Source organism: Panicum hallii, chromosome 3 (assembly GCF_002211085.1).
Source record: "Panicum hallii strain FIL2 chromosome 3, PHallii_v3.1, whole genome shotgun sequence".
NCBI lineage: Eukaryota > Viridiplantae > Streptophyta > Magnoliopsida > Poales > Poaceae > Panicum > Panicum hallii.
In genome coordinates this window covers 43,817,664-43,827,036 of record NC_038044.1, presented here as the reverse complement: position 1 = coordinate 43,827,036, position 9,373 = coordinate 43,817,664, and the positions used below count along the sequence as shown (strand labels likewise).

Sequence of the window (9,373 nt, the reverse complement as noted above, 5' to 3'; positions counted from 1 at the left end):
TGTGATGGTACAAATGATGGAAGTTAGATCTGGAATTCGAAAAACCCATTTTTTCAGGACAATTAACCCTGAAAAAATGATTAATCGAATATTTTATCTAAACAATCCACCAAATGACCCCTCATCTTCCAAATATCCCCTGAAACGACTCATCAACTTTGAAACAGTAAAACTGTATCCAGCCGCTGGTTATTTAACCCCGCTGTAACGCCAAGTAAAAACTGTGCTTCCAATCTGCAATCCACCAAGAACTTTCCAAATGCCCCGAATAGAGCCGCATTCCGCCTTCTCCCTCTTGGAAAGCCCCAAACCAACCAAATCTCCCCGCCCCTTTCCCCACAACCCCCGAGCAACTCGTGGTGAGTGGATCTAGAAATGGCGCTCAAGATATCTGAGAAGGATGGGAAGAAGAAGGAGGCGCAGCCACCATCTGGGGAGTGCACTCACAGTAAGTGCTCCCTCAGTGACCTCAATAAACTTGTTTCCGAGGGATTGCTCCAAGACAAGAGTCTTGTCAACTGGCGCCCCTCTTTTTGTGAACCTTTCCCCATGGAAAATGTAGACAAAATCGTCACATTTTACCATTTTGCCGAACGGGGTCTGGCCCTCCCCTCTTGCTCTTTTTTCCGTGGCCTTCTTTATTTCTACGGGCTTGAGTTCCATCATCTCAACCCGAATTCCATTTGCCATATCGCAATTTTCATCCATTTCTGTGAAGCCTTCCTCGGAATCGAACCCCATTGGGATCTTTTCCGTTTCCTTTTCTGGGTAAAACCACAACCCACAACCAAAAATCTATCCGTTGTAGGGGGTGCCGGCATCCAACTTAGGCAACAAGCCGGCGATAGGTACCTTTCCTATAAATTCCCCTCCAACATTCCTGGATGGAAGAACCACTGGTTCTACATTGAAAACCATGCCCCCCAGCTTCCTAAAAAATTCGGCAAACCCCAGTCATGAGGCCAGAGTGGAACACCGAGCTCCCCAGAGTAGACCTGGACCAAGTCAATGTGTTGCTAGCCATCATAGCAGCTCACAAAGAAATAGGGGTGACTGGAGCATCCGTAATGTTCTCTTTCTTCAAGCGCCGGATCCAGCCACTCCAACAACGCCACACTTTAGGCTTCTACTACATAGGCGTTGAAGATTCCTCTCGGATGTGCGCAGAAGAACTGACTGATGACACCGCTCTCACCTGGGTCAGGCGAGTGCTGCTGGACGTGGATGCAGTTCCCTACGTCCCGCAGCTATTTTTGGCACAAAATCCTCCAAAACCGGTAAGTATTCGACTACTTTTTGTTGAAAACAAGTTCTGCTGTTCTGCTACTACTAACTGAAAACCTTCTGTAGGGACACATAGAGTTGTACCGGAGCTACCCTCCACAATCCGGCATCCCTCGACCGGACCACCTTCTCCCCAGCGCTGCAGCCGAAGCGAAGAGGGCTCGAGTAGCCGAGGCTCTGCCCGGCAGCGAGTCCACTGAAGGTGGGAGCCCCCTGGTGGAAGAGGAAGCTGAAGGAGAGACGAGAAGGAACAACTCCCCCGGACCATCCGTGGAGTTGACCGAAACTCTGCCTTTGGTCCCGCAGGGTCGTCGGGTGGTGCGCAAACGGAAAGCGCATGTAGTCGAGTCTTCCAGGTATGAATTTGCTGCCTTGTTGAATTGTCAAATATCAATATTGTTGCACGCTAACATTGTTCATTTGCAGTCCACCTGCTTCTCCTCCCGAGCCCAAGCGCGAAGAGGTGGGAACGGATCCATCAGCTTCTGCGACAGGAGCGGTTACCATTGCCGTGGCGGGCACCGCGCCACCAGCTGGTGTGACCCCACTGCCAGCAACGAGTACCATGGTTGAGACACCATGGGCTCTGAGAGTGAAGAAAGTTGTCATGAAGAAGTCTTCGCTGTAAGTATACATCTCTTTTTTTGCACAATAAACATCCTGTCCTTCTCGACTTGTGTAAAAACATAACTGATTCTTGCTTTATTAGGTGCTAAGTAATTCTACATTGCTAAGTAATCGCGTTCGTAGTAAGCCAGTCCCTAAGACCCCTTATGAACTTTGGACTGGCAGGAAACCTAGCATTAATTTTTTACATGTCTGGGGGTGTGCAGCTGAGGCGAAATTATATAATCCGTCCCTTGAAAAATTAGACCCTAACATAGAAAGCTGCTATTTTATTGGATATCCAGATTAGTCGAAGGGGTATCGATTCTATTGTCCTAAGGGTACTACTAAGTTTTTTGAGACAAGACATGCAGTATTCTTAGAGGAAAATTGATGCACTCAGGCTAGGCAAATTGATCTTGAGGAGATGCGGACTTATGATACAACACCAATGACTCAGGGTCATTATGTGCCTATGTTTCAGACTACAGCACCGTCTCAGATAGCTGATCCTCCAGAAGAAAATGTGGAGCAAGCACCTATCATAAGTGAGCATGAGAACGTGCCTATGACTAATGAGCATCAAAATGAAATTATGGAAGAACCTGTTGAGGAAGTACAGGGTCAGAGTGCTGCTAGGGCACAAGAGGCATAGCAAGAAGCTATAGCTGAGCCTGTTCCAATAGCGGAGCCACAAGCTCTGAGAAGATCAACACGGGAGAAGAAAACTACTATCTCCGATGATTACTTGTATATGAGTGAAGGACATGATATGGGGAAGGTTGGTGATTTGAACTTGTTTAAGGAAGTATGAGTAGTGAGCACTCCCACAAATGGATTGAGGCTATGGAGAAGAAGAGCTGAAATCGATGAGCACAAATAAGGTATGGGACTTAGTAGAAATTCCGGAAGGAGGCAAAACAGTGGGCTGTAAATGGGTCTACAAAACTAAATATGACTCCAAAGGGAAAATCCAATGGTTCAAAGCAAGACTTGTGGCCAAGGGCTTCACAAAGAGATAGGGAATTGATTATACTGAAACTTTCTTGCCTGTCTCGAAGAAAGACTCGTTCAGAATCATTATGGCTCTAGTAGCTCATTTCGATCTCGAGCTGCATTAGATGGATGTTAAGACTGCATTCCTTAATGGTGATTTGCGTGAGAATATATACATGACGCATCCAGAAGGCTTTGTTGTGGAAGGCAAAGAATGGATGGGAGCAAATTAAAGAAATTCATTTATGGGTTGAAGCAGGCGTCCACACAATGTTACCTTAAGTTTGATGAAGTGATAAAGAAATTAGGCTTTGTAAAAATTATAGTGGATAATTCAATATATTAAGATCAAGTGGAGCTCTTTCATCATCCTAGTACTATACGTGGATGACATCCTATTAGCAAGCAGCAATAAAACTTGCTACATGAGACAAAAGGATTTCTCTCATCGAACTTTGACATGAAGGATCTTGGTGATGCCTCTTATGTACTGGGCATTGAGATTCACCGAGACAAGTCCAAGGGTGCATTAGGACTCTTTCAAAAGGCTTATATAGAGAAGGTTCTTAAAAGGTAGAATATGCATCAATGTTCAAGCACAGCTGCTCTAGTTATTAAGGGTGATAAGTTTGGGCAATTTCAGTTGTTGGAAGCATTATGTACACAAGTATATACATGCCCTGACTTAGCTTTTATCACCGGGATGCTTGGTAGATATCATTCCAATCCAGGAATGGACCACTAGAAAGCGGCTAAGAAAGTCTTGCGTTATTTGCAAGGCACTAAGGATCACATGCTCACATATAAGAAAACTAAGAACTTCGAAGTAGTTGGCTATTCAGACGCCGACTTTGTGAGTTGTGTTGACACTAAAAGGTTGACATCAGGTTATGTTTTCACACTTGCGAATGGAGCAATTTTATGGAAAATCTCCAAACAGACACTTACTGCAGCATCAACAATGCAAACTGAGTTCGTGGCATGTTATGAGGCCGTAGGGCAAGCTGTGTGGCTTAAAAGGATTTATTCCCGGACTAAGAATGGTAGATAGCATAAGTAAACCACTAAGCTTATACTGCGTTAATAAGGCCGCATTTTCTATGCTAGTAACAACAAGTCAAGTGGTGGTGCCAAGCACAACGTCATTAAGTTTTACGTTGTGAAAGATAGAGTCCAGGATCGCACTATTGAGTTAGAGCATATAAATAGTAAGGAAATGCTCGTGGATCTACTAATAAAAGGCTTACCTCCCAATATTTTTCATGAACTAATTGCCGGCATGGGATTATTGGATAGCCTGTGATCTTGGAATTAAAAGGGTATAAGTCAACCATCTCCCATAAAGTTGAGTGGTTTTGTGCATTGTGGATAATTGTGTTGCAATGGAACTTATTCACTGTTGTGACACATTATCTCTCTGCATAATTCGACTTTAAGAATGGCATCATTTTTAGGCCTTTAGACCAAAGGGGAGAATGCTGGAATTTTCGGTGGTCAAAAAGGCTGAAAAATAAGAGAATAAGGAAAACAAAAAAAAGAGAGATAAGCCCTTACCGCGCCTTGATCGGAGGCGCAACCGACTTGTGGTTGCGGCTCAGGTCGCTCAACGCCATAATAAATAGTGGGGCCCGGCACCTTTGGACTCTAGTCTAACCTAGCCAAACCCTAGCCACCCCACTGCAGCCGCCCGATCCCTGGTGGCACTGGAGCGGTTTGAAGGCCGTCGATTGCCCTCCGCCGTCATCCCTGGACAATGCTGGTACCCGCTGCGAACTTCTTCGACTACGCCGAGAACAACTATAGGAACGACTATGGAAAGGCCGTCATCGTCCCCCACACCAACCATGGCCAAATCTGCATCAACTGTCGCACCCGGTCTAAATCTAAACCCTACTTGTGTTCTTTAGGCTGTGCTCATGTTCTTTAGGTGCTAGATCTTGGATAAGCTAAGTTCTAAGTCATGTTTTATTCCTACAGAGGGGGGTTTCGGTGGTGGTCGTAGACGCAAAGCTCCCCTACATCCGTTCTGCTAATCATCCTTAAATAAGGCCAGGGTGACCTTAAGTTGTCCATGGCCTCCTTGCTTGCATCGTATGGCCTCCGATCCCACTCGCGTACGAGTAGGCCCAGTCCCCAGTAGTTGGCTCGCGGCAGATCTCAGCTACCAATCCATCCACTATATATTTTGAATACAATCTACTGTACTTGATCGATCAGTGTCCTTCAGCACTATTCCCTCTTTTTTACTAGACTTTGAGCATAGTGCATAAGAGCTGAACCAGTCTATGGTAGGTCGTACTTATTCGTAAGCTAGAGCTGCTAGCGCCCCGATGTCCGATCCGGGCGCTAGCGTCGGACGGTGTATATTCCCACTGAAACATCTGTTGCAAGCAACAGCTTTTGGATTTTTTTTCTTTCCTTTTCGTTTGAGAAAACCTCAGATTAATGGAGAAGGATATCACACGTAGAAATTACTGAATGAATAGAAAACATTGATAAAATGGATTTACTAACCTCTTGTAACATCATGTTGTATTGATATAAAATCATCAAATCACGGTTGCAACATGACAAAAAAATAACAAACATCACAAAATTACCGTTGCAACATCTCATACTGAAAAAAAATTGAAATCACGGTTGCAACATCATGAAACCATAATTGCAACATGACAAAATCAATTTTGCAATATCTCATATTAATTAAAATACTGTACGACTATTGCAACATCACAAAATTGCAATTGCAACCTACAAAATCACAATTCAAACATCACAATTCGTCTCACTAAAAAGGTGGGATCTAGCTCTGCTGCTCCACGATTCATCGTTAGATCCTGCCACTGGAACATAACTTAGAAGGAGAGACCGTCTACCTTATGAGGAAGGAGCTGATGAGGACATAATATGCTTGGATACAACCTCTATCAACTCATATTGACAAATCTTATTTTAGACAGCCAGATGCGCAAATCTCGAAGTCGATTCTAGAGCGCTCAGATAGAGTTTGTGGCCAAGGTCAGATCCGCTAGAAAGATTATAAGTTAAGCTTTCCAGATTGTTTTAAAACTCCCAAATCAGAGACCGAACACAGAAACTACAGCAGTTTTCTTCCTGTGCTAAGTTGAAACTCCGAAACAAATTGATATGACAAAAACTTGAAACTCTAAAGGACTAAACTAAGATCAGCAACTCGATGCAACCGATGCAACCTGATAGGAGGACGAGTCCCGATCTTCCGAGAGGTATGGTAAATTTGATTGGGAAAAAACTCGACGTTGATGATCCAAGAGTCCGAACGAACAGAACCTCGCAATTACTACACCACTACTCTGTTGGTTATCACCCACGAATAACCTCGCCACGAAGGCTTATCCCTGCAAGCGCAATTAAGAACAAAAGCAAGAACAAGAGATGCAAGCAAACAACTTGATTACGAGATGGGGTCTCACAAACCGATGAACGGTGACACTGTTCGGTGACAGATTGAATCTAAGCAAAACATAAACCCTAAAGTGGTCACGACTACTGAATAAAAAGGAGTTAGGGGCGTGCAAGTCCCCTGGACGCAACCCTAACGGGCTCCAACATGAAACATGGGCCAGCGGCTCAAAAGATGGTGACGCAGCACCCTGACAGATTCTGGATGTCCACTTGTTTCCAAGATTCCCATCAACTCAGAAGGAATTTTGAGATGGGACCGGTGCCATTAGAAGCCTTAAGAAATTCTGGTTCCAACAATATATATAACATCCAAATCAGACTCCGTATGTGGCCTGGGTGTCAATTTTGGTGAAGTCTGGTTCCGGAATCCAAGGTGGAGTCGAAGTCGAGTTGGACCTTGTTGTCGGTCAAAACCCACCGACGAGCAGCGACAGGCAACACGAGGAGCCAGGAGGCTCCCGGGACTGCTGGTGGGCCCTGGTCTCTTGGTCAACGGCCCAGGATCCAGCACACGACCTGGCGTCTGGGTTGCTAGGCGTGACACCTGACTTTCTACCTGATCAGGAAGGTGTAGAAGTGACTTATGTTAGTTTCCTGCATGCATAGACACATGTAAACATTAGTTCGAGCCATGATCAGCTCATCGGGTGATTACCGATATCGGCTGTAAAGAGCCGATTGTATCTAGTCAAATCGGATCTAAGCATTGGAATAAAGCACGCATATCCGATGGTAATATAAAACTTGCTCTGTAACTATTAAGCTAATCCAATCTACGACGGTTAAAGCTTTCACTACATAACCGAAACATCCCACACGTAATTGAGCCTAACAGATATGAAAGTTAAAAAAATAGCAACCTAAACAGAGACCAAAAAAACCAATAGAGAGCCGATTCCCGGAACAATCCCTCTTTAGGTTGATACAAAGCATCAAGCGTACTGCCAGAACGTTCAACCCGTTTGAAGGGCCTAATCATGCAGATGTTAAGCTAAATCTTCGATAAACAAAGACTAACCATAAGAGCAAGGTGCTGCCCTTACACCCAAGATCGAGCACGAGGACAGCTAAACGTTTACAGATAACAAACAATGTATCAATAAAGCATGAAAGAGCCGATGCTACTCTATAAATGCCAAGATAACTAGTGTTACTCGTCATCAACAATGCTTCAGTACGAGAAACACAAAGGTAGACAGGCAGGAACGATGCTGCCCCAATCACGCGAGGTTTGATCGGGGCTACACGGCACTTACCCGAGAAACCCTAGAACAGGGGTGGCGATGCGCCGAGAGTTGTTGTGAATGATTGTTTGTTCGTCCTTTATTCATAGTCCAAGGTACATATTTATAGTTCGGAGATTTGCCTTCCCTAACCAATCCTAACTGACCACGACATGAATCCTGGCTATCTCTATCTAAACTATTTTAAACGCACACACCTATCTAGATACATGGCCAATCCTGGCCTCAAACGCCCGCGCAGGGGCCGATTCGCAAGCCCACTACGATTATCTTTTGAGCCCATCTTGCTTCGCGGCCCACCTTCTGGCCCAACCAAATTATGGCGATAACACATGCCCCCTGGTTTCGGCAATAATTATTCCAAAACCATTTTTTCTTTTTCATCGCCCCGCCTCTTCAACTTCCGAAATCCGTACACGTGTGCCTCTTCAACTTCCAGGGGATGTGACTACTCTACATCAAACTCCTTGGAAACCGTCACAGTGCCGATTCACATTCCACTCTATCTTTATAAACCTGCTCCTGATAGGTTTCTTTCTCTCATCCCCTTCCTTCAGTCATTAGCAACCACACCTAATACAACTTCCCTTCTCTTGCAATGGCTTCTTCCTCCTTCGCTTCCTCTGCTTTCTCTATCATTTCCTTCGAGTCCAAGTCCACCCGAGAAGCCACTCCAGAATACGACCCCATTGCTGCCTACTAGGCCTGCGCTCCTCTGCATTGGGATGCAGAGGAGTGGGACTTCCAGACCTGGTCAGAGGATGATGAGTCCCTGACTGATGGTGAAGACCTCCAACTTCTCCTCGGCGGGGAGTTGGATGAAGATGACGAGGACGACATGTCTTGGGATGGAGATTTCTTCTCCTTGGAGGAAAAAGTTGATTCTTCATCAACCGAGGAGGATTCGGTAGCAGGAGGCTACCTACTTGGTGGGTCGTCGGAGGATGACAACGACGATGATGAAGATGAAGAAGCCGAAGACAGCAGCGGCTTCAGCAGCGACAGCGGTGGAGACGATGACGGCGATGACGATGGCAACGACGACGACAATGACGCCAGCATGGCTCCTCCGATCAAGCGTAGCAGAACCTCCAGCACCTACTGGTGGTAGATCATAAGATTAAGCCGATAGATTGGCTCTAGGAGTAATCGGCTCCCCTTTTGTAATCATTTCCCCTTATAAATAAAATCCTTTTACTTTAAACCGCAATTTATCAAGAAGCCGATCCTGGGAGCCGATGGCAACGCATCGGTTCTTTTCCTTAAAGTGCCAATCGGATCTAAGTCAATTCTCAAATCAATTCCATTTTTTGCTTAAATCCGGAACCTTCCCGAAACAGATCTTCAAAGATTCCCCGAATCCAAGTTATTCTCCAAAACCCTTTGCTCATAAACCCTAATCGTGAAGACCCGGACCAAAGCCTTAGAGCACGAACTCAACTTGCGCCGCCAGCCCTAGATCCAGTTTCCAGGTTCTCGATCTTCGTTGGGGTTTCCGATGGCGGGATCTTTGAATGCCTATGAGGGTGTCCTTGGTCTGAAGGTAAAACTCCAACCTTTGCTAATTTAATGTAGCAATTATTAGATCCCTTGCATCATTAAATGATCTTTCTCCGGTTATTTAGCTTTTATTTATTCTTCAGGTTTCAGATATTCTTTTGCCACATCCTTCTTCCCCCAATTCTTTTTATCTCGGGCCTCATTCTTATGAGAAACCCGTAGATCTGATTTCTTGTGAGGCCAATCGAATTCCGTTCGTGAGCCAAAACATAGATTTAGATTCCTGGGCCGACAGCCTG

At 45.1% G+C, this 9,373-nt stretch overlaps 1 protein-coding gene across 1 annotated transcript; it reads left to right on the top strand.

Moving 5' to 3' along the window:
• The first annotated feature begins 375 nt into the window (after nucleotides 1–375).
• LOC112885438 (aspartic acid-rich protein-like) lies at nucleotides 376–8,685 on the top strand. Its single transcript, XM_025951060.1, has 2 exons — nucleotides 376–448; nucleotides 8,363–8,685. Exons 1-2 carry the CDS (start codon nucleotides 376–378, stop codon nucleotides 8,683–8,685), a joined length of 396 nt encoding a protein of 131 aa, XP_025806845.1.
• Nucleotides 8,686–9,373: the final 688 nt, after the last annotated feature.

Coding starts and splice junctions, on each gene's coding strand:
- LOC112885438 (XM_025951060.1), top strand. CDS start 376: ATGGCGCTCAAGATATCTGAGAAGGATGGGAAGAAGAAGGAGGCGCAG. Junction 449..8,362: donor ATCTGGGGAGTGCACTCACA/GTAAGTGCTCCC, acceptor CTGATGGTGAAG/ACCTCCAACTTCTCCTCGGC.